General features: G+C 34.8%; 1 protein-coding gene across 6 annotated transcripts in view; it reads right to left on the bottom strand.

Moving 5' to 3' along the window:
• Positions 1–1192: 1192 nt before the first annotated feature.
• The window catches only part of ERCC6L2 (ERCC excision repair 6 like 2), a 53043-nt gene continuing 29399 nt past the window's right edge, over positions 1193–24836 (bottom strand). For 2 of the 6 annotated variants that reach the window (XM_031061828.1, XM_031061832.1), the window contains 8 exons: positions 24067–24162; positions 22598–22697; positions 21459–21611; positions 20699–20779; positions 18270–19407; positions 17426–17580; positions 3972–4159; positions 1193–2445 (listed from right to left, as the gene is read on the bottom strand). In XM_031061828.1, the coding sequence (XP_030917688.1) occupies positions 1512–2445; positions 3972–4159; positions 17426–17580; positions 18270–19407; positions 20699–20779; positions 21459–21611; positions 22598–22697; positions 24067–24162 (2845 nt within the window). In that variant the 3' untranslated portion in view covers positions 1193–1511. Of the gene's footprint in view, positions 2446–3971; positions 4160–4534; positions 4691–13917; positions 14029–15914; positions 16163–16806; positions 16854–17425; positions 17581–18269; positions 19408–20698; positions 20780–21452; positions 21612–22597; positions 22698–24066; positions 24163–24836 lie in introns of those variants that run through there. The other 4 variants (XM_031061830.1, XM_031061829.1, XM_031061831.1 and 1 more) reach the window with 4 other exon arrangements.

Below are 24836 nucleotides of genomic sequence, written 5' to 3'. Positions count from 1 at the left end.
ACCAATATACCATTTGGTACAATAAAGTGGTAACAGCATAGACTCAGAGTAAGAAAAAGTTAAGGAACACATTAATCTTACTTATGTTAGCTACCTGTAAAACCCAAAGTTTTTATTACTTAACATTTATGCTAAATACTCAGCTCCCTGTTTCATGTAGTTAAGTCAGATTTCACAGTCAGGATTTCAGATGGTTTCCACTTATAATATGCGCACAATGGCTACCACAGAGACAGAGTATAGTCTACAACAGCTTCCCATGATCTAAAGTAGAAGCTGCACCAGATCAAATTTAAGCTTATTTTCCCATGGGCAGTTTTCCAGACCACAAAAACTACCACCATTCGCAGACTGCTGCTGTGCAGGTTCAATGTTCAGGGTTTTAAAATTTCATAACATTTACCCTTCACGTAAAACAATTTATACAGTATACTAAATGTAAACCTGTATACTAATGCTTACAAAAATCAAAAATCAGGGTTAAGGTTTCCAGAGCAACACGAAGCCCTAGTCTCTTCTAGTAATGTGTTACAAGGTACTCTTCACATGGTCCTGTAGCACTGAAAAATGTGACAGACTATTTGGTAAATGAGATATGACACTGAGTATCTTACACCCTTCCAATCTGTGAAGTATAGTTTTCATCTGGAAGTTTTATTACATCCAGAATTCAAGATTATAACCTGTCAAGATGTTGAAATTCCTTACCACATATACACTGTACTGCATATTTCCAAGACATACTGTGCTGCATATTCCCTGACAAAGACATGACAGAAGTTTATAGAAAAAGGGAGATGAAAGTGTAAATGAGATGAAATTTGACACCTAACGTCATTTAATGAGAAAGATCAAATAAAAAAACTTTGTGGTTCTTACATCAACCAAGCTGAGAAACTCACTATTATAGGATACTGTGAAGATTCCAAAAGTCCACAGCTTCAGACACTGAGCAAAATCATGGAAGATAGGAATCCATCTAAAGCTACTAGGCACAAAGACATCATCCCTGTCTCAGGAAGTCCTCCAGTCTCTAGCTCCTCAGAAAATATATGCAGTATCATTGTCAAATCCTGTTCTCTCTAAATTGTGTTGAGATGACTGCCAGTGTCCAAATTTAAGTAAAGTGAAAAAATTACTTAGTACTTCTGTTGAGCCAAGGAATATAATCAGAATTAAAGAAAGTAGAGTACACCCAGAAAATTCTAAAAAATTTTAATATAAAATCATTATATATCATAGGTTACAACATACAGTACATAGGCACAACTATGCACATATGTACTATACACTGCATATGTAATCGCATACATATTCACTTGTAAATAATTACTTGTAAAATGTAATTCTGTATCACTATAAATATGAATTCATCATTTTACCTTTAAATTCAGAATCACCATATTTTGTGGCATAATGCTGTCAAAGTTCAAATAAAATAGTTATAGTGCAACTTACATAGAAAATTTTCATTTTACAACACTACAAGATTTAGCAGTGGGTGGTTCATCTCAATCATCTGCACTGTATTTTTTCCACAAAAAAGTTTCATTTCTTTTCCAAAGAGAGCTTTCACACACTTCTCTTTCTTCTGTCACTGTGGAATGAGGGGCTCTTTCACAAAGCTTCTCTATGACTGCTATATCTGTGAGCTTTCTGAGGCTGTCCTCATTCTGTTCATTCAGCATATCCCAGAAATCTTTTGGTCTCCCCTTTGATTTTTCTCCTTGTCCTGAAGAAAATGTCCTTGGTGATCCTGTAGACCCATTTCTATCATTTCTGAAGACTTCATCAAGAATAGAGGTATCTCCAAGTAAGTCCACAAAAGAATTTTTCTTGCAAATCTGAGGTTTTCTCTCTCCATTTTCTGACTGAGACATGGATCTTTCCTTTGGCAGCTGTGTGTCTTCTGAGTCTTGCTGTCCTTCACAACTTTTTACAGGCAGCACCTTAATTATTTCTGATTTACTGCTTAGTGAGCCAGATGCCATAAAATCCTTGAATGCCTGACTGTTTCTTCTTTGGATATGTTGAGTAGCAACAGTGGGTGATTGTTTATATTTTGCATCAACAAACATATCTTGGAAGTAGGAGTCCTTGTGAAGCTGTTCTGCTTCTCCTTTATGGCCCTCCTGGGTCTGTGTTTCTGTAGTTCCACTCAGAAGTAGTCCTTTAGCTGATGAAGGTCTAGACTCAGATCTTCCAAAATTAACAATGGATTTTCTTTTTCTGGAGCGTGTTGTACCCAGTTCACTTTCCTCACAGTTACGTGAAGCTTCTGCTGGTATTTCAAGTGAGAAAAAAGACTCCATGTCTGGATGCTTGGAAACATAGAATTCCTTCAACATTTTCTGCCTGGTTTCTGATGTAGCTTTTGCAATGTGTTCTGCAAGGTCCTTCACTGATCCCATATTAAAGTGAGATACCATTTCCTCAAATTGTCTCCTATAATTATCAAGAAGGAAAAATGTGTTATGCTGACATCCTTAACAAGGGGGTGGGGGAAATGGGGAAATAGTTGTTCCCAGTCCTTTTAAAAAAGACTTGCTAAACAAAAACTGGATAAATGCATGCACAGGAGATACTGATCACATCATCCTACCCAGTGAATTACGGAATATTTGTTTCTGCTAAAAAGCCAACCTCTAATTAAAAGAGATCACTCTAGTTGAGTGATCAACAATCCCATGTTGGAGAAAAGATATGAAACGTTGCCTTTCCTGTTACGAGGGCTCCTAAAGGCAGTAACATTTAACCCTGTTTGCCTCAAATACCAATTGACTGGGTAGCTCCAATCATTTGAGTGTGGTGACTGCAGACAGCTTCCCACTCTGCCCTCCAATTACAACAAACTGGGACATGTAATCATCCTCATTCGCTCTGCGGCACATCCACATGTACTACAAAATCCAACTGCATGCCAGGTGCTAACAAACAACGTGCTCAATGCTCAAGAGTGAATTGCTTCAGCTTTTTGCTAGATATGGCTTTAGGACCTTGGAATAACAGCCTTAGTCACTTCACTGCCTTTGAAAATTTTACCTCAATAGATTTTTTGTAACTAATTAGGATTTTTAACATTTTTAGAATGAAGGGTTCTCCTTTACCTGAATAATAAATATTTATAATTTTCAGTGTCTATAATAGTAAAAAAACTTAACAATTATTGCCACTTTGACAATAACAGTAGGGATAACTGAAGCCAGCTAGCAGATATGACAGCTTCTGAATGCTTACAGGCATTACCTAGATACCAACTTTCATATAGTAACTTACTTGTCTCAAGGAAAATTGAAAATATTTACCAAATACCTATCCTGTAGGTTTTATTAGCTAGCTACAGCTTTCCACTTTCTATTTCCACAAACCACCAGGCTATTTTTATTGAATTTCCATCTATGTAACAATGGAAACCAATATTCGTATTAATAACAGCAATCATTTGGGAAAACAGAAAACAAAGAAACAAAAAATTATTATCCCTCCAAAAATAACAGGGGGGAAAAAAGCATTAAAAGAGATATTGAAAAATACTGAGCCCTATGCTAAAAAAGAAACAGAAAGCCCTTTTTTTTAACACGCATTCAATGCAAGTAATGATATCTGGGCAAAATCAGTAGGCAGTCAGAGGCTAACATAAAATGCCTCCTTTCTATACAATTTAAACACTGTTTTGTAGTAGCCCATGATGCACATAATACGAACACTCATGGTGATGGCATCTACAGAGTTATGTAATATATGACCATTGAATCAACAGGTTCAAGCAATTTGTGGATTCAATTAATTTTATTAATAAATTACAGTACTCGCAGAGTAGTGTGAGTCAAAGTTTCCCACTAATTCCACTCTTGCCATAGAAAATAACAGTATTGCCTCAGCAGGGTTGAAAAAAAGACAAATGCAACTACTCAAAAGGAAGTTTGTTTCAACCTTAAAATTTTACCTCCAACTCACCAAAGCAGTCTCACCTGCGTATTTCTTTGGGTGTCCTTCCGATCAAGAAGGTGGTTGAACCTACTCTGTGTACTTTTTTGCTTCTCTGAGTCACAGGATGTGTAACATGCAGATAATGTTGCTTACTGTTCTTCAACATTTCTTGCCTTTCCTTAACAACTTTCTTCTCTGACGTATTGTCTTCTGGAACTTCATAATTTTTCTAGTAAAAGGAGACATTGAAGTCATTAGAACAGCTGTGCCTCTGATGTAACAATGCACCCAACTGCACCGAATTCTGTCCCTTGTAAGTAGCATTACTAGACTGAACACTAGGATTGGGATTTGGAGCTGAAATGCACACTCCCTGCTCAGCCGCAAAATTCCAGGGACATTGAAGGGAAATCTTGCTTCTCTGACATCTTGGCCAAAAATATGATCCTATTTAAACCTGAGTTATTTTTCTTAAACTCTCACAAATTCTCACCAAAATTTCCCCTTTGCCAAAACATACCTGCTTAGCAATATCCTCAGTCTCCCTACAAACTCCGCTTTAGAGATTAAATCACAAATTGCATTCACACCTTGTCATCTGCTGTTCAAAATCTGGTTTCAGATCTACACTGTTTCTTCCCAATGTTTTTCTATTTGATCCATGTCCATTTCCTTTATTTTCATGGGCTGCTCACAATGTTCTTGAGTCTTAGGATCTCACATGTGTTCTCAGTCCACTACTTTGGTAAGTAACCTCAAACTAGCATACAGAGAGAGATGTTAACATTACAGAACCTAGAGGCATAAATTTTCACTATAAGACAAATGTACAGCTCCAAAGACCAAAGTTTTACTTCACCATTATGTTACTCTAAACAACACTGAAAGCCCATCCCAATTAAGATAAAAACCATATTCTCCCAATAATATTATAATACTAGTAATAAAATTAAGACTGAATTAGCACATGCTATCTATAGGATAAATATTCTACGGTTCTCTTGCTGATTCTGTACATATTTGTTAACTTTTTTACTTGGAAAATGTATTTTCAAAGAAGAAAGCAACCATGGTTTTAAAAAAAAATATTTTTATGGATTTTTTTCATGAAAAATACTTACAGTATTCTGATCTCACTACGATACGACAGACTATTTTTCACTCTGTTAGGAAATTAGGGCTGTATAATTTAAATCAAGAAAATATAACTTGATTCAAGAAAGTATAACTTGAATAGAATACAAGGCGAACCATGTAAATGTCTGTCTTAAAGTTACGTTAAACCTCATAAATGTACATCAATCTACCTCTCATTAAACAAGACCAAAGTATATAAGGCAGTAATACTTTGGTTTACACATCTGTTCAAACAAAGAAGATTTTTAATATCTTTGGGAAAAAAAGCCAAATGTTTTAAACACACTGGAAGTCATAAAATTGCTTGTCTTTGCAAAGAACCACATTTAATGTTAGAAGTATTATTAATTGCATATAAATGCACAAAAGGCAATACTGAGTTCTGGAAGCATAAAATTTTAGGTACACTGCACCACCCAAAAGAACAACATCAAAATACCACCAAATATATACAAAGAGCATGTCTTCTTCTACTTAAATAAGTTGTTTAAAGGTGGGGTTTCTTTAACTCATGGCAGAAATAGTTACTGTAAAAAAAATTATTGCAAGAACTGCAGGAGCGAATTCCAGTGAAAGTCTGCAGCCATTGTGAGTTACTCCTGAAAAACTTCCCAGTTCCCCAGAGAAAAGGCAATTGGTTACAGGATACTCAGTAAGGCTGAAACACAACAACTGATTCTGCTGAACAGGCAAACATTTTAGAAAGCCCAATACCCAGCTCCTAACCCCAGGAACTTATTTTTTTAAAAAATACACTTTTTAAAAAAATAAACCTAAAACACTGGTTTTTTTAGATGGTTCCATGTTTGTTAAAGGTCAAATCTGATGTTTATTACTCTGAATGACACAATGTGTGACAGGGTCTATGTATAAGTAAGACTTGAAAAATGAGATGAAAATATTCTAACTTTCTATTAGCATTACTATCAAAAAGTGAAAACTTCAGTCAATATTCCAGTGCTGTCAATATTGTATACTATTTTGCTTTCTTTTGAATTTGACTTCCTGCATGGCCGTCCTAAATTAATTCATCTTATGGACAGTATCTTTTCAATTATCTTTCAATATCTGCCCTCTGAATCACTGATCTCATAATGAAAATTTCTTTTCAACAGCTTTCTGTATTTTTCTGTTCCCCAAGCCCTTTCACTGACAAATTACTGTGTCTACACTCCTCGCTTCTACATGAAATGCCGCGTATAGTGCTGGTCATGCTCACACGAATGATCACACTTATCACACGCATAAGACAATCTCACAAAGTAAGACTGAAATCAAGACAACTTGATTCAGCTAGAAGCCTCTGACTCTTGTTCTGCTACAGACACTAGCACATTTAATCTGCTTGTACTATTGAATGTCACACTCTGTATGACATTCAATATGTCATACTTGCATTCTGTATGATGGAATAATAAAAGAAACAGAACTCTTTCTGTATGCTGTATGTTAAAAGAATACTGACAGACAGAAATGACAGCAATCAGGAAAGTCTCTACTAAATATTTAAATGCATTAAACACAATATGCCTTTTCAGTGCATGTTATAAAATTTCTATGGATCAAAGCGGAAATTTCACTTAAATTGAACCAACACTTTTTTGTCATCTGACAAATGATGTTTGTCTATATTGAATTATCTGTAACACCATTATACATTTCTGTTTTCACAAACATGAGGGGGAGGGGAACGAGGTACAGCAAAATAACTACACTGACATCAAAGATAAAAAATTTTGATTGCATTACTGAATGCAGTATTTTTACTACTTTATTAAACTTTATCCACTTCCATTTTGTCAAGAAAATCTTCACAAGTTCAAAAGAAATGCACACTTTATTTACTTTCAAAGGCATACATATAAGATAAAGACCATGCAAGCAGTTTAGCACAAGACAGTGTTTTTTAATTGAAAAAATGAAATGAGAAAAAGTTACACTCCACAAATATCCAACTAAATGCAAAGAAAAAGTTAATAAAAGTACAATAAAGTACTTTTTTTGAACTGCTATTGTGAACCACAGAAAAACCCACAAAACTGTAGTCAGTCCTTCCTGTCTTATCCTTGTTCTCTTCTCCTATTCCCCCTTGATCTACTACACTTAAGACATTTTTTATATATTGCAATGGGAAAGAAGATTAAGTAGTTGCTCAGAAAATGGTTTCTAAAGTATTCAGAAAACTCAGGGATTATTACTACAATGGAAAAATACTCCAAAGAAAGCATATATTGACCCCTTTCATGTCCCATTTAGTCTATGATGGTTTTGATCCCTTCTTCTTTTGTTATGCAATTCCCTTACTCTTGAAAGTAAGGGAACTCTTGAGTTTTGCATACCAATAACAAGTTTTGATTCCTTTGAATTATACATTACCTAATGTAGCAATCAAGAATGTAGCAAAAATGCTAGACTATCTGCACATTAAGCGTCACAGAACCCATTTAAGGGTAACACTCTTCAGGAAGAATGGCAGCAGTAATACCTACTTCAAGTTTTCACCTTGAATCTACAACTCTTGGACCTGTTAGCCCTGTATGGCAATCTGTCTCCTGATGCCTAGTTACAGCAGTTATTTAAAAACAGTATACATCTACCAAGTCAAATTTTGGTCTATCTTTGACTGTACAAAACTTCAGTATTTGTCCTTGTAACACACATAAAGAGGCAGCTCTATACTCTGGAACAATGAATGCTAGTCCACATATATGCATCATCCGATATGACTGAGATGCTTGGACACTTTAAACCAGTAAATTCCTTTTCTTTCGTCCCTTCAAGCCAGGCAATGGACAACAATGCTTCACTTTTTTAAATACAGTAAGATGAAAAGGCATGGGAGACTAAGTGGGCAGAAGCTGGAGTAAGATTAAGTAGAGAAAAAAGAGAAACAGAGATACTTGTTTTTTAAGCTGTCTGATGTCTGTGGTAGTTTGTTAAGAAACCAGACTTGGAGGATAATGAACATCCATCAGAAGCCTGAAGCTGAAAATGTTTGCATAATTATTCTTCAGCCATAGTTGCACCATGTTCAAGCACCTTCCTCTCTTTCAGTACCTCATTACCCAAAGTATCCCTACAGTAACTGTTTTGCCAGATACTGACTTCCAGTCATCCTCTGACTTGCCCCCAGTGTTATAAGACTTTTCTCCTTAGGTATGCATGAAAGCACTGCTGTTAGATATCCATGATATTTATCATTGCACAGTTTCATTATTTACATTTCTATAATAAATAAGAATAGCCTTCTAAAATGTCTAGTTGCCTTGCAGTCACCCAAAAAACAGAAAAGAAAGAAACAGTAAATTCAGTATGACTAACCTCTTGAAATGCATCTTACAACAAATAATAAACCATTATGCCGTATCTTAATTTATATTTTATATTAATTTATATTTCCCCCTTCCCTCAAAACTGGAGAAAAGACATTACTTTCCCAATACATTGAGAGTTGAAGTTGGTTTTGGATGATTGCTATTAATTTGATGATTTGATACTGTATTCCAGTATCTTTATCTGTGCAAACTACAATTCTAAATTATTTCAACTAATCCTTTTTCCCTTTTGCAGTTTTTCCTTATGGTTTTTTGGTCTAGTTTGGAGGTTTTTGTTGGTTTGGGTTTTTTTCCCGTAGCAATTTTTCCAATTATACATATTAATTATTATGACCCTTCTATATGCTTTTCTTGAACATATGCTATTGCTACATATTATTTTTATTTTACCAATGTTTTTTTGCTGTCAGAACATACACAAAGTACCAAGAAATGTTTGATACCTGACTGTCCATTCTTGGTCATGTCTCCTTCTCTCTTCTACACAGACTGATAGAGCAGTTTGAGTTGGAAGGCACATTTTAAACCTAATCTAGTGCATGTACATGTCACACAAGAATTTCTTCCTAAATTATTGTTGTAGGACAAGGAAGATAAATTGTAATAGTAAATTGTAATAAATTTCATGCAGTTTCTTTAAAAATGAGGTCCACACGGTGAAGACAAAAAACATAATTAGAAAAAAAAAGTATCTACTTTCACATGAATTGTAAATAAACTAGAATTACTTTTCTACTTGCCAAGAACACACTACTGAACAAACTGTACTTCAGAGACTTACGGTGAGTTATAGATTCTAGTTTGAAATGAGCCTGAATCTTACAATATTTCAAAACTATTTTTGATGTGGACATTAGTTTTTTCCTTTGAATTTATCTTTTTTAATGGAAAAGCAGTCACTGAATGAACGCATCTGCTGTTCTAAAAAAATAAGGTTGTAGAATGAGAATTACAAGTAATATATAGTCAACAGTCAATACCTTAACTGTCTTAGAAAATGAAGGTAACCTACCTTAACATTTTAGAATACTTTAGGATAACTATATTTATATCAAGCTTTCTGAGTAAAACAAATTGTGTTGGGTATGATTTCAAGTGTATCTAATATTTGAATGTATCCCAGCAGACTAAGAGCAGAAATATTTTTCAAGTTATAAAAACTGTTAAGATTTATTACAGATCTAAATTACTCCTCCAAAATATTTTGCCAGCACCAACACCCCAGTAGAATTAAATCTGATAAAATTACACAAATTTTAGAGTAATACATAGTCATTTCCCCATGTATGTCACACGTAGCTTTACTGCATAAACAAACTCAGACAAGGACATTCCATAAACTCTAATCTTTCGCTTGGTACTGGAGAATTGACTACTATATCAATTGAGAACAGATTGCATCCTCTCTATTTCACATTTACTTGAGTCTGTTTCTTCTATAATCAGGTAACAGAGCAAGAATTTCTCATTAGGATCAATCTTAAGTTTTTGAACCTTTACCTAAAGTAACTCAAAAGACATACTACTGTCTTTCACCAAAAAGCTGACCTTGAATCAATATAGTTATTACTGTTGAGAATGAGAGGAGATACTCAGCCTGTCCCAGAATTCAAAGCTTAAGGTAATTGCTTATTCCAGCAGAAGCTGAGGACTTGCAGCCATCATCCTTCCGTCAAAGAGTAGCAAAACCAAAGGCGATGCACATACATCATAATGAAACCTCCACTACAAGCTTCAAAGAACGCCACATTTTAACTCACTACATTACAAAAACACAAACAAAAGCGGAATAGTGGAACGGTTAATTCCATTGCAAACTGAACCAGTAAACTCAATAAAGCAGCATTACAGGCCAATCATTTGGGAACAATTACTTTAAAGCTGAGTATTTCCCCATCCTAGAAGAGCAAGGACAAAGGCATGTTATCTTCCAAAAGCCTACTCTTTGTAAACAACTATCTGAACTTGTTCAATCTGAAAGCTGTGCAAACACACTGCAATCACAGTTCCTACAACTCATAGAAAGTCTTTGTTTAAATAATCTACAAAATGTCAATGTAATACAAATAAGATAGAGTTCTTAATGACACAACTTTTGTATTTACAGTATTCTCAACAGTATTTAAATCTGCATTGGAGATACAAAGGGCATGTTTTTTCCTAGCCTGACAGCATGCTTAGTTTTCTCATTTACACCACATTGCAATAACATAAAGAGGGGTTTACCATTAATCCAGGTTTTACTACAAAGCATCTGGTTATTTCTCTGTCAAACACTGGCAATAGTGCCAAATGTCTGTCATCCAATTCAGGGGATTAAGTCTTCCTTTATAGTGCAATTCTTGTACAAATTTATAAAAATACAGATAAAGTTTCTTAGCTGGTCACAGTCTATATTTTGGCCTGAATTAATGCTGCAGAGGTTGAATATGACAGCTGGCAGGAAGCTGAGGGGAGAATACATCCTCCCCCTTTTCAGTCACCACATTTCTGTTGCCATAGTGATTAATCCTCAATTGAATGGCTATCTTTGTACATTTCTTTTCAGCAAAACTTTAAGTAAACTTAAGTTGAAAACATGCAGTTGACAGAAAAAAAAGACTTTACGTATTCAACAGGTATAGTACAAGTTCTTGTGACTAATACCTTTCCATATATTAATAAGTACAAACTCGCTCTAACATGGAACATCATCAGTTTTTCAAATTAGTTAGTATGTCCTGTTCCCATCTTCTGCCGTTTTTTGTGAAACCTCCAAGCCTTCTCCAGACTTCCCCATGCTCACACAGCCCCCCCGCCCCTCCACACCCTGGACTCCTACTGAAGAAATACTACACAAATTCAGCTGTATAAGAACTAGAGAAAGCCTATCCCAGACTTCCATACTGTGCAAAACATTTAATGTAAGCTGTTTTTGCCAATTAACAAAGAAATTAATTAGGAAATTCATTAGGAAATGCAGTCATTTAATTCAGAATAGGCTAGAAACACTAGAAGATATTTAAATCTTGCCTCTGGGAGTTTTCTCTTTCTTATGGTAGCTAAGAAAAAGTTTTACAAGTAGAAGTTTCAGTGCAAGTTACCAAAAACCCAAATATGTAATAAGCTTCTGCACCGAAATCAGGTTGCTTTGGAACCTGGAGCCCACCAAGAAAATAAAACCTCTAAAAATACTTAGTAGATGACTCAAGCCTAACTAAGGAGTTTGTTAACACTTCCTTTCTTTCCTCAAAATTAATGTCAGAATACTTCTGAGCAAAGTATCACATTAATTACTCAAGACTTTTCTTTCTCTCTGAAAGGCTGAAGTAAATGTAGGTCTGCTCTGAAAATTACAGTCTGCCATTGCAAGTCCACCATGTACAATCTACAAATTCATTACACACATTTGCTTTAAGAAGCTTTTGTTTTCCATATGATTCTTTCTGTGGTTACACAAGATAGTTATTTCTGGTTTTCATCTATGTTCTTAACATATAGTGATGTGATAATAGACAGCAATCTTCAATTTGTTTAATGAAAACACATTGTTTAATAAGTTTATTAGCACAAGACTTGAATTTTAACTCAAGTGCAGAACACAGAGTGCTCAATGTCATCAAATCAGGCTAAACCAAACAAAATAATCCCAGAAAAAACCAAGATATTCATTCCAGTAGATTAATTTGCAATATAATCTTTCTCCTTCACCCTTGTATGTAATAGACTGGAAAATCCTTCCTATGAATAATCTTCAGTGAAGCAGCACATAGAGTATGTTTTGTTGTCATATAACAGCTCTCAGTAATCTTTACTGGAGTGGCCATGTGCCACAATGAATGACATGCATTTTCTACTTCAAGGTGTTTACTATAGCCTCATGTGATTCTCCCTGCATCATGGCATCACAAATAGAAATGAAACTCACGCTTTAACACTCATGACTTCTTAGCAAAGATTATGAGTAGCATGAGATCTCAAACTGCACAGAGACACACCTGTCTACTTCCTGTGACACAGGTTCTGGGACATGCAAGTAAAGTTTATAACTATAAAGGAAGATGAGATGTACTATTAACCTATTATACAGTGTAATCCATATCTCCAAAATTTCTTCAGAAACAGCTGTCTACCACACTTTTGCACTGAATAGAAATCCCTGGCTTTGTTTTGATTACTGAGGCTCTAAACACCTCCAAGTACTGACACATCAGTCCCTTCCGCATAAACAGCACTATCAGAAACATCATCTCTTTGAGGGAAGATTATCATACTGTTCTGTGCTTCATCAAAAGAAGTGCGGCAACAGGTCAAGGCAGGTCATTCTGTCCCTCTGCTCTTAGTGCAGAAAAAAGCCACAAATATGAGTGGAGGGATGGAACACCTCTCCTATCAGGAAAGGCTGAGAGACTTTGAGTTATTCAGCCTGGACAAGACTCTGGAGAGAACTTCCTTTGACCCTTCAGTACTTAACAGGGGTCTGTAAGCAAGATGTAAAAAGACTTTTCATCAGGGCCTGGTTTTGATCTAGACAAGACATAAGGAAGAAGGCTTTTTGACAGTGAAGACTGTAAAATGCTGCAGCTGGTTGTTCAGAGAGGCAGTGGATGCCCTATCTATGGAAACATTCAAGGTCAGGTTGGATATGGCTCTAAGCAACCTGATCTAGTTGAAGATGTCCCTGCTGATTGCAGGGAGTTTGAACTAGATGAACTTTAAGGGTCATACTCTATAGATCTCATGTATTTTCTTCTCAAAATCTACAGCAATCCTATACTGACAGTGGTGGGCCATGGTCAGTATACAGATAATCTTCAAACAAAGGATAATTACATTCAATACAGGAACTATTAGTATTACAATATTTTTATTATAATTCTAATTCTAAACATCCTGCATTTAAGACATATCATGCCACAACTGTCAAAAAACTCCAGTTAATCTTACTGTTTTCACTCATCATACTTGCAAAATTAACTATAAATTAATCTCCACTGCTGTAGATGACTATTTATGAAAATTCATTCTGTAACAACTTGACAATGTCTTTCTTCACTGAGAATGCCGCTTCAACTCACCTAACACCTAGAGCATCTTCTTCTATTTTTATGCAATCCCATGGACTTCTGTGATAAAAGGAACGCTTTCCACAATGGATCATGTGATAAAACACCTTTCCACATATGCTTGCTATTACTATTGTCATACACAGATTTTCTTTTATTCAGGTGCTGGACAGGATCTATTTTGGGTAATATTAGATCAAATTATGGTTTATTCTCTTGCTTGTACAATTAATGCATAGTTTACACTGTTACATTTATTACTTCTGGATTTTATGTCACCTTTCACAGCTGCTAAGTTGTGAGAGAGGTATCATGATATCTTGTTTATGTTTCTTGATGGCATACTTTATTTCTGGTTGCCGCTACCAAACTGTGTTTTTCAGAGTCACACAGTACTTATAGAAATATAGACCAAACAAGCACTCAGTACTATAAATGTGAACATTCTAGCTAAACTAGTCAGTTGGCAAAATTCCTTTAAAAACCTTATATAGACAATATGACTACACTCGCTCCCTGTCAGCTCTGGGGAAAGACGTGTATAAGGCTCTGCAGTCTTGAATCCAGGACTGTTATGGAACCTGGAGAACAAAGAAAGCAAGAAAAAAATAGTAGTAAGATCTATTTATCATAAAAGAATCAAAGTTTTGTCTCCTTAAGACTTCAGAGGTACAGGGCAATAGCAGATTAAAATAATATGTTCTACCTGTTCAGAGAAAAGGTAGCCAGGATGTACAAATACTAGGCCAGGTAAAATTAAGGATAGACTGATAATAGACATATCACTGGATAAAAAAATAAGCTTAATTGAAGCCTACAGTTTAAAAGGTTGAGAGAGACTTGACTGAGAACTACACTAGTGCCAACAGTGAAGATTTAATACTGGCCTTCTAAACTCAAGGAAAGAAAATATCACCAAGGTGAAATTTGATGTAAGAAAAGGTGTTCAAGTCTTACACTTTTTTTAATAACCAATTTAAATACAAGCTTGTTAGTTACTTATGTTCTTAGGATGTTCTACATACCTTCAGCTATTTTCTGAGGAACAAGACTTGCTGCCTCCCATCCCTTCTAACTTGGCTCTCAAGGACTTCTTCCCATGCAACCAGTCTCACTTTTAAAGAGACCTCACAGGTTTTGCAATCTGCTCCAGATTTAACCAGTTTCTACAATTTAAGCTACCACATTAGTCTCCATGACTCAACAATAAATGAAGCACTAATAAACCTAGTTTATACTTTTAGGTACTACAGGTAGACAACCAGGAAGAAGACATTGCTTCATAGTGCTTTCTAGCAACTTATTTTTTCTGTTACTCATACCCACATAATTTCCATAAACTGGCTACTGAAACTAAAGACCTTAACCTCAGTTCTGAAAGTTCAAAAGAAGTAGTGAATCCAAAATGACATTAGATGGCTAGTCAATAGCAAGAAGTCAACATGTCAATGTTCTTGTAAGGGGTATTCTATATTATTTGCATTAGCTTATTATAATATTGCTTATTATCCTCGTCATTCCAGATTTCTATGTAAGCATTAAACAAAAATGTCACTCTCCTACCAAGACTTGTAGGATTTTGTATTTCCCAATTTGCAACTCAACAGAATACTTATAGTTTTTCAAAATTCTTGAACCCCTTTCACAGAGATGTAAGTCATTGCTTGGAAAATGTTCTTAAAATGTATTACATCAGAGAAGTATTATTACAGACTGCTCACTAAGTGAAATTGAAAAGCAGGAAGACAGAGTTGGCATAGGTAAAATGAGCACACGGGGCACAAATGAGCACACATGACATTATACTTTCGCAGACTTGTCTGTGAAATGAAAATACCCTTTCTTGATTGCTTCTACTTAGAAATAAAACAATTTGATTAGCTGTTCTAAGAAGGGACATAAATATTATCAGAGTATAAATATTATTCAGATGCCCTCATGATGGTATTACATAAAGCTTCAGCCTGAATACACTGTAAAAAAGCTTCTAATTAAGAATCTAATATAATTGATACCCAAAGCCAACAGAAAGAGCTACACAACAGTTTCTGAGAAACTATTAGACCAATGACACTTGAAATCTACATTAATAAGGAATTTCAAAATTTCTGACAAAACTTTGTTTTTTCTTCAGTAACCGTCAGTTTCCAATTAACATTCCAACATTCAAAACTGTAATTTTATTTACTCAAAACAAATATGGAAATTTAAATGACTCAGCTGTATGCTTAATATTACACATGATGCTACTTTAATCTACTGAAAAACATTTTTATTAAGCAGCATTATTTATGATAAAACAGGTAGATGCTCAGACAGTGATGTTCTAACTTCATTTGATGGCAAATAAGTGAAAATTGACCAGCAAAGCCTGACAACAGTGACCATGTTTTTTCACACAATGTCTTCAAAGGAAATACAAAGTAACGAAGAAAGAAAAACAGTATCAGTAAAATTCTAAGTAGAGAACATTTCAAAACTGTCTAAGAAGCTCTCTTTTAAGCAGACCAAAAAAAGCTCAAAATGCCACATCTAAGAATAGGTAGTCATCTATCTTTTATTTCTACATTAGTGCCTTTATGTAAATGAATAACGAAGTGGAAAAAGAGAGAGGCAGCCTCCTCCGTATTTTTTGATGTTCTTCTTCCTACTTAGATCTCCAAGAGAAATGATGCTACTGTTGCTTCTGAGTGAAAAGTGCATACCTTAAAAAACCTGACAAGTTAATCAAGGTAAGTTAATTTGCAATACTTGCAGTCACATAACTCTACATAATAAGCTCTACGTTACATGAACATCACAAACTAGTTTTGAACAGAGGTGGATCACAGACATTTAGTCAAAATACTCTCTTCAAAGTTTTCTTTCATTTTTATTTGGTTTTAATAATGTTGTCAGCCATTGTCAATTAATAAGTACCTTCCTACTGTACTCTTGAGTATTTTTGACCAACTTTTCTGCTAATGAGGAACATTCTAATGTATATGTGTGTGTTAAAATTGAAAAAACCCTACTTTTACTAATTCGCCCGGTTTGATCTTCCCAGTATAAAAATTCTTGGCAACTCTGCTAATGGCTTAATTAAATACAGTATGACAACAGCACTGGAAGAAACTCTTCTAGCCACTGTGGATGTTCAATACCCCAGAACAACACAGTCATATGTCTACAATTTCTGTAAGGATAGCTAACGTGTCTGTAAAGACTAAGCTGCGCATTCATCAATGATTTATTCTGTGCTTGTGGCTTATTTTAAAAATCAGTCGAGGAAATGGCAAATGTTTATTACAAAGCAAGCAACCAAGTACCCAGATAATCAGAGCACTCTGTAGTAAGAATAAAAAATATGAAAGATGTACCTGAATTTATTCCAGATTTGTGTGTATTCCAGATGCAATTAAATAAGCTACAGGACCAACAAAAAACATTAAACATATCCATTGCTGCAAATAAGAACTCCCAGTAAACTCTACTTCTGTGTTTAAGACATTAAACATAGACAGTTTGATTTAACTATAGCAACGGCATATGCTCACCTCCCCAAGAGAGTCTGCAAACTGATGTATGTTCAAATTCCTATGCTACAGGGTGTCCAGAATGTACTGTGGCACCTGGATTTTTGTTAACTGGATCCAGGACAAACTGAAGATTTTTCAAGGCTCAAATCAGAAAAACATGGCGCAGAATTTGATTCCAAAACTCTATCTTTAATCTTAACATTTCTCCCACAGAAAAATCCCACAGAGGGTGCTGTGCTGTTTAATGCCCAGCTCTTTCAAAGCTGGCTAATGCAAAAGCCACCCCAAAAAGCAAAGTAATGTATTAGACTTCCAACTGAGCATTCTCTTCCTCCCATCCTCAGTGTCTTTGATCATTCATGGTGGCCAGTAACAGAAAAACAAGTTTTTTAGAGCTTTTTAAGATGAAAAATGAGGATAAAGAAAAGTTAAAATGACATTTCCAAAAATATCTCTTTACCTTGGCACTACAGACAGCTACATTAGCAGGGAGCTGGGAAAACTGCTTCAACTCAAATACGTCGTGCACCGCCCATCGGCTCAAGTGATTTTCAGCCTTGCTGGATCCAACCACATTCTGATTTGAATGAATATATGCCACTTCTTGAACACCATCTGAAACATCATAAGAAAAATACAAGGATGTTATTCCAAAACACTGAAGGTACATATTTGCACTGAAGGACACTGTAATTTAAAAAAAAATTACACTGAAGTTGTAAAATTTGTTACAATTTAACTCAGCACCAAGTTACTCAGTTCTATGAAATTAACAACAATCATTAGACTTATTTGGATTTAACCAGATAGTTTAATACTACTTCAATTTTAGTGTGGTTATTTTCAGATGGACAAAGACGTTTCAAAGCATCTATGACTTAACGGCTGCAACATCAGTGGTTAAAATTAAGTCTTTAGGAATCAAGTCTTCCACATGGTGTTGAAAACTCCCAAACCACTTTTTTTCTGTACACTTTATTTAACAGCCCTGTCAAGACTCATAAGATTTTACAAATATTTAGTTTGTGAATGTTTAATAAATCTTCAATCTCAGCATATTTCAAGAGATGGTAAGAGTTTAACCAAGAATTACAAAGCAGCCTATCACCCTGTAAGACAAAAAAGTAAGACTAACAAAGATACACAAAGATATTTCTGAATAACAACTTACCAGAATGTTTACTACATCTTATAACAAAAAAATTGTACAGCAACAAGAACTTAAAAGCTGCTGACAATGGTAAATTAGACATACGTTATTACTTCAGTTGAAATAAAATTGAACAAATTAACTTAATAGTTACCTAAATATTTGTCCATTGATTCCATTCTTTTCTCTTGATACTCAAATACAGTTTTACTTGTGTAAGTGCTATGCATAGCATAATTGCTTGACTTCATTTGTGCAACAGATGTGTCTTGAATAGGACATGGCATTTTAGACCCAAACTGAATTCTGCTACTCTGTTTACTCCTATAGCTTTTCTTCCTGGCATGAATTTTCTCAACTGGAAAGTTATCTTCAGAGGATGAGAATTCATCTATATTCTGAGAATCACTCTCCTTTCCTTTTCTGTAGGGCTTCTTTGCTTGTGGTAGAGATTTTTTCCACTTGGGAAAACTCAGAGTTCTTGGCTTTCTTGATTCAGAATTATGGGGAAGTTCAATATCATCAGACTCATCACTTACGTCGCTCGTTCCTTTCAAATCTATGTCACTCCTGACATCTTCAAAAGACATGGCGAAATTTGACTCAGTACTGTGGAATCCAAATTGTCTACTGTTTCCCTTAAATACAAAGCCAGCTTTTTCTTTTGCTAACTCTTCACAATTTTCAGATGTTGACCTATGTATTTCAACTTCTTTAGTAAGCACTGGTTGCTGGGATACTTGAACTTGGGTAGGAAAGATGACATCATCATCTGCTTCAGAACTAGTTTCAGTTTCCATGACTATGTCACATTGCTTTAAAATGCTTTGATTCTCATTTTTTATGTCACCTTCCTCCTCAGAGCCTGATAAACCAAGCCACTCTGTACTATGCCTACTTTGTTTATCACTTCCATTTGGAGACAGAACAGCTTTCCCATGCTCCAAAAAAGGCACACTGGTTTGGCATTTCTGAAAATCACCATGCTTGCTATTTACATTTTTTCTTGTAGTGTGATCATCAGAACTTGAATGATTAGAGTAATAATTGTGATCCCCTTCTTTGGTAGTCTCAATTTCTCTCTGCAACAACTTAGAGAATCCACACTGCATTAAGGAAAGCTGTCCTTTTGTTACATTTTCATTGCATGGTTTCCTTCTGTCAGATTTTTTCACAGAACTCTCCAGAATATCATCATCACTCAAATCATCCCAAAAATCAGTTTCTTCTCTTTTTAATTGTGCCTGAATGCTTTGGGGATCTCCATCTTCTTGACAGTCTGGTTGTTCATACTAAAAAAAAAACCAAAACAAACAAACGAACAAACAAAAAAAAAACCCCTGCTAAGTTATTTAATATTTATAGTATACTCGACATGCATAATTCCAAAGCAGTGCAAAAACACTGGATTTTCACTGTTACTCAAGCAAAAAATACACGAAATAGAATTATAAAATGCAAAATAATTCATAATGAGAAATTATTGAAGTCTTGTTTTTAGCAGAAAAACACTGAAAATAACCAAAAGTTTATGTACTTGAGACAATATATGCTGTACACTGGTAAAACAACTTATGCCTTCTCAATCCACATCCATATTTTTTAAGTTTGTACTAATCTCATTGCTACTTTTCATCTTTCAAGGGTGCTTTGGAAGGTGACTTCATGATTCAAATTTTAATATTATGTGTAATGACATTCATAATAAAAATAAATCTAAAGTAGTGGTTTACTTCCTTGTATATGAGTGCTAACATTCAACTCTAAAATTCATCAAGACCTACTGTAATCAAGATAAAAGTCCAGAACACTGCTCTGAAACTGCATACTACTGAGGTAAGAATTATGACAGCCTGTAAATGGAAGTCAGAACCATAAATACCAAAATGCTGTATTCAGAGACATTTTAAAATTAATATATTAATCCTGATATAATTCTGCTCATCAAAAAGCATTTAACATAAGCTTAAAAAGTTGCTGTTTGTCAGCAAGCCATATGTGAAATCATGACCATCCAGTTATGTATTATGAATATGAGACTGATATCAATGTAAGGGCATATTAAATACTGACATACACTCACAGAAATCCCCAACAGGCATAAGAGACAGTGGCTAATTTGTAATATAATTCAGTGCAATCTAATCTAATGATACCTTTGCTCTAAGTATCTGAACATGGCACTCAGTCAAAACATTCCTACAAATGCAATGCTCCTCTCAAAACGGGCGTTTGTTGGAAATTTTTTTTTTTAAAAAATCTTATTCCAGAAGGAAACCATTAGATAATTAAATACATTAAAAAAAAAAAAAAAAGACAGTATTGAACAGACTATTGGTTTGGTGGGAATCACTCCGATTGTCTGACTACAATAACTAAACAGTCCAGGTCTTCTAGAGTTCCACAAAACCTGAAGCTTTCAATCATCTAAACCCCTTGTACTCCTTTCCACAATTCCCTAAACAAAATCATCTTAACACACAGTATCATCAGACTAATGATATATTGCCCACATTTGCCACTGCAATATCGGAAACTGGAGGCCTGTCATGCTCTGGTCTACAGTCCACAAAGACATCTCACCTTTCCTGAGCTGCATGAACGATTCTCTTCCTTCAGCCATGTAGTTGCTGTCATTACTCCTGCTTCTACCCGTCCTTCCCTCTAAGACAACCAAACAGTTAACATAAACAGATTCAGTTTTTATTACACACAAAGACAAGCACAGGAAAGAGAAGTTTCCTTTGTTTTTCAGAAGTGTAAGCACCAGAAGTAAAATCAGCATGGCCCAGACTAAATTCTTAGCAGAGGAAAAATGACAAAATAAAGGGAAGAATGGAAAGAAAAAGAAACATGGAATAAAGCTGTAGTAAATTTGAAGATGTAAGCTAGCTCCAGCAAACTTTTTTTAACAGTTATTGACATCCCAAAAAGTACTCTAATAAGGTTAATGTGATCATAAAAAATATTTTTATGCTAAGAATTCTGGCTTAAAAGGTCAGTATGAGTTTCTGATGAATAAGAGGTATCTATGCACAAAGCTGCATGAAAGGATCAAAAAATAAGTTAAGTATTTTTTATGCAAAAAATATATATAGTAGGAAATTTATGAAAATTATAAACCAAGCTTTTACCATTCTTGGATTTAGAGAAATTTATCTGGTCTATATCAGAATGAGAAATTAGCATGCCTATTTCATATAAGTCATTGCACAGATTAGTATCAGTTAAGTTTCATCATTCTGTTTTATAGTGTTTCTGTTCAAAACAATGACCAAGAAGTCTTACAAGAAAGGAAAAATGTAAAACTAATGTCCAAAAGTAAAAGGGTAGTACTTCATACCTCCAGTATGTCTTTGGTAAGACAGGACCCATGAGTCCTAAGTTTGAAAAGGTTATGAATCCCAAAAAGCTCTCCTTGATGTTCTTTTGATCCTTGCACTGCCTCGAAATACCGCCTGGCATTTTCAGTTCCAATCACTGCACAGTGAAGTTGCTAAAACAGAACAACACAAGAGATTTCAGAAGTGTTTGCTACAACAACACGTCAGAATTTCCTGGCACCTACATTATATACACAGCTTTAGCTGGAACAAGCAGAAATTCCTAAGCAAGGATATTTTGTTTTAATTTCCCCGGCAGATGTTGGCATAATAGATTGTGGTATAATAGGAACTTGTTTGGCTTTACTGAATTAAAAAAAAATAGAACATTTGAAGACATTTACTGCATTGTTGCCTATTATCAGCCACCTACTATACATGTTACTGGCACTCCTCTGTATCTTGACAGCTCAGCTTCCACTATACTAAATTATTAGCAATTCTTTCACTTTCCTTTGCACTATATATTTACTTGCTAAGGGAAAGCAATCCAAGTATAGCCAAGAAAAACCCAACCCTCAGACTTATCATTACTCTTGTTTATTACTGCTTATTCAACTTGAAAAATACAAGTCAATTTGAAAAAAAAAGAAAAATAAAAATATTTATACATCCTTTCAAGACTTATATATGCTTTTTGGAAATCCAAACAGACAATATCTAGGTCTTCTTTTTCTACGAGATCATCAGCTTTTCTTCTATAGCATCAGAAAGATTTCTCCTTTCCTTTCTCCAGACTTTCATGAGAAAAAGCTGTGTGAATCAGACTGCTGCAGATACTTACTATAACTATCACAGTTGTACTTCATAAGCCTTCAAATAAAAACAGTTCTCTATATAACCTGAATAATGTACATTGCATAATTAAACTGTGAATAGTTATAGAAAAACACTTGAATAGAAATATTATTCTGTTCCATTCTTTAACAGCTACTAACCTTGGCTTAGTACGTTAAGGTAACATCACATACCATAAACACGAAGTAAACTACAATTTTACTACAGGCTAGATTAGCTTTCAGTCCCTGAAAAAAGATTAGCTTTCAACCCCTGAAACTGTTGGGAAGAGCTCCCCATTTAAACAGTTCGTGAGGTTTACCTGCTTATAAACTTGTCGCAAGTACATCATCTCTTCCACAGTTCCCAAGGATATCAATCTAAACACTTTAACAGCTCTGTGTTGGCCAATTCTATAAGCTCTGCAAGGACATGGCACATTAAAAACATTTGAAGAAATGAGAGCTCTTAGGGGTAGTAATAAACAGTAAACAAACTAAATATATAAGAGCATTCTAATAAAACAGGACTATTCTAAATCATGCATATGTTGATTGGGCTGTTTTCCTTACTTTTCCGAATTTTCCTCAGTAATTGATTTCCTTTTCCTTTACCTTTAATATTTCATATTTCTCCCCAGGCCTATCCAGTTTAAAAAGCCTTCTCCTCATTTTATATCACAAGAACTATCTCCCACCTCTCCACAAAACACATCCACTCTGTTTATCTCAGGTTTGTTGTTCTTTTTTTTTCCCCCTTGTGTCTCCACTTACTTTTGCTCAAAGTATTCTCCTATTTCCATTATACAGAATTAACTCATGGATTACTTGGAGCAGTAGGTTCTTTCTTAACTTCATAAATTACTTTACAAGATACAACATCATAAAAACAGCTAATGAACTGGCATTGTGTTCTATTCAAATGGTAAATTCTGAGACTTCTAATAGACTATATTCCACAAAATTCACAGGAGGTTAAAACAATCACAGTAATGTGATCTTACAAAGATTCTTTAAAGATAGTCCTCAATACATGTTTCTGATACATTTCTCTAGAACAGGCGCACATAAACACATCCCAGAAATCAGAAAGACACTTAAAACAGGATTACATAATTGCATGAGATAACAGAAACAAGTGTATTTCTGCTCATGAAAATATATAAATTACTGATTTTTTAATATTCTTTTATAGGTTTTTAGTATTCTTTACTTCAGTTACCAAAAGGTCTGCCTTGGATTCCTAGGGAAATATCTAGAGTCAAAAAGCCTTGAAAGAAAAATCTGCATTACTGTAAATACTCCAACACCATAATATCAGACATAGGTATGAGTGCTAAAAAGACATTAATCTCCACAATGGTGAAGCTGAAGAGAAGATAAAGAGCCCCTGTCTTTTATGGTTTGGGAATTCAAAACACCATTTGAACTGGGGTCAACTGCAGTTTATTCTTCATGAAAAACACGAGAAAAATGTCATCTACACACACATATATATTCTAGGGATCACAAAAAGTTATAGTAACCACAAGGAGTTTTTTGTTGAGTTTTTTTTGGCCCACTGCTGAAAAAAAAAAAAGAAGAAATAAAGGAAAATATATTGGAAAGTTTAGGTTAAAATAATCACATCAAAGCTAAAAACTAATTTAGTTGGACTTTTCCTATTGTCTTGTAGATTAATCAGACAAAGTAAAAAAATTCTTACTTGAGAAAAAAATTTAGTTGGACAATCAGATTACAGAATCAATGGAAGAGTGCAACATGGATCAAGTTCTGTATTTTGAGAGTGTACCTGTCAATCGCTTGAAGATCATTTGCTGGATTCCATGTAGGATCAAACAGTATAACAACATTGGCACCAACAAAATTAAGACCCAGTCCACCAGCCCTGAAAACATAAAAATGAAAAACCAAAACTATATGATAGTAAGAAAAAAACCTGCAACTAGATTGTTCTGTATTAGGTCCATACTTGCCTATACTTCCCCAACTTAAAAAAAAAGAGAACATGTAAAAGATACTGAAAAAAGTGCAGTACAGCGTTGTGTTACTGTTGTACTAACAACCACCAAGTACTCAAATAACCACTGCCATTAATTTCCCATTAAGTCCTACACAGGCCAACACCCCCAAATATTATAATGAAATTCTTAACCAGTTTTATGCCAGTTAATATTATGGAAGCAGAAAAATTACAGGTGAAATTTTACTTCAGCTAATCCCAGTACATAGTTTTTGACAATAATGCTGCGCAACTTTCACTAAACTGGTCACAATCTCAGGTAAACCATACCTGTAAGCATTAACAACTAACACAAGTGTATTTGTACAGTAAGTTATTCAGCTGTTAAAAACACAGTTGGCCACACTGCATATGAGCAACATTCGTACCAGTCATTAAAGAGAAAAAACGTCACAGTCATAAATTTATCTGCTCTGAGGGTTAGGAGTCACAGGGGTACCACCTGCATCATCTTAGAACACTCAACAGCTGCAGAGTGTTTTCAGGTAAAACCTGCAAGCCAGAGAAGAAATTGAGCATACATCTAACCGGATGCAGCT

The sequence above is a fragment of the Geospiza fortis genome, unplaced genomic scaffold, assembly GCF_000277835.1.
Source record: "Geospiza fortis unplaced genomic scaffold, GeoFor_1.0 scaffold325, whole genome shotgun sequence".
NCBI lineage: Eukaryota > Metazoa > Chordata > Aves > Passeriformes > Thraupidae > Geospiza > Geospiza fortis.
This window is presented reverse-complemented; position numbering and strand designations above follow the sequence as displayed.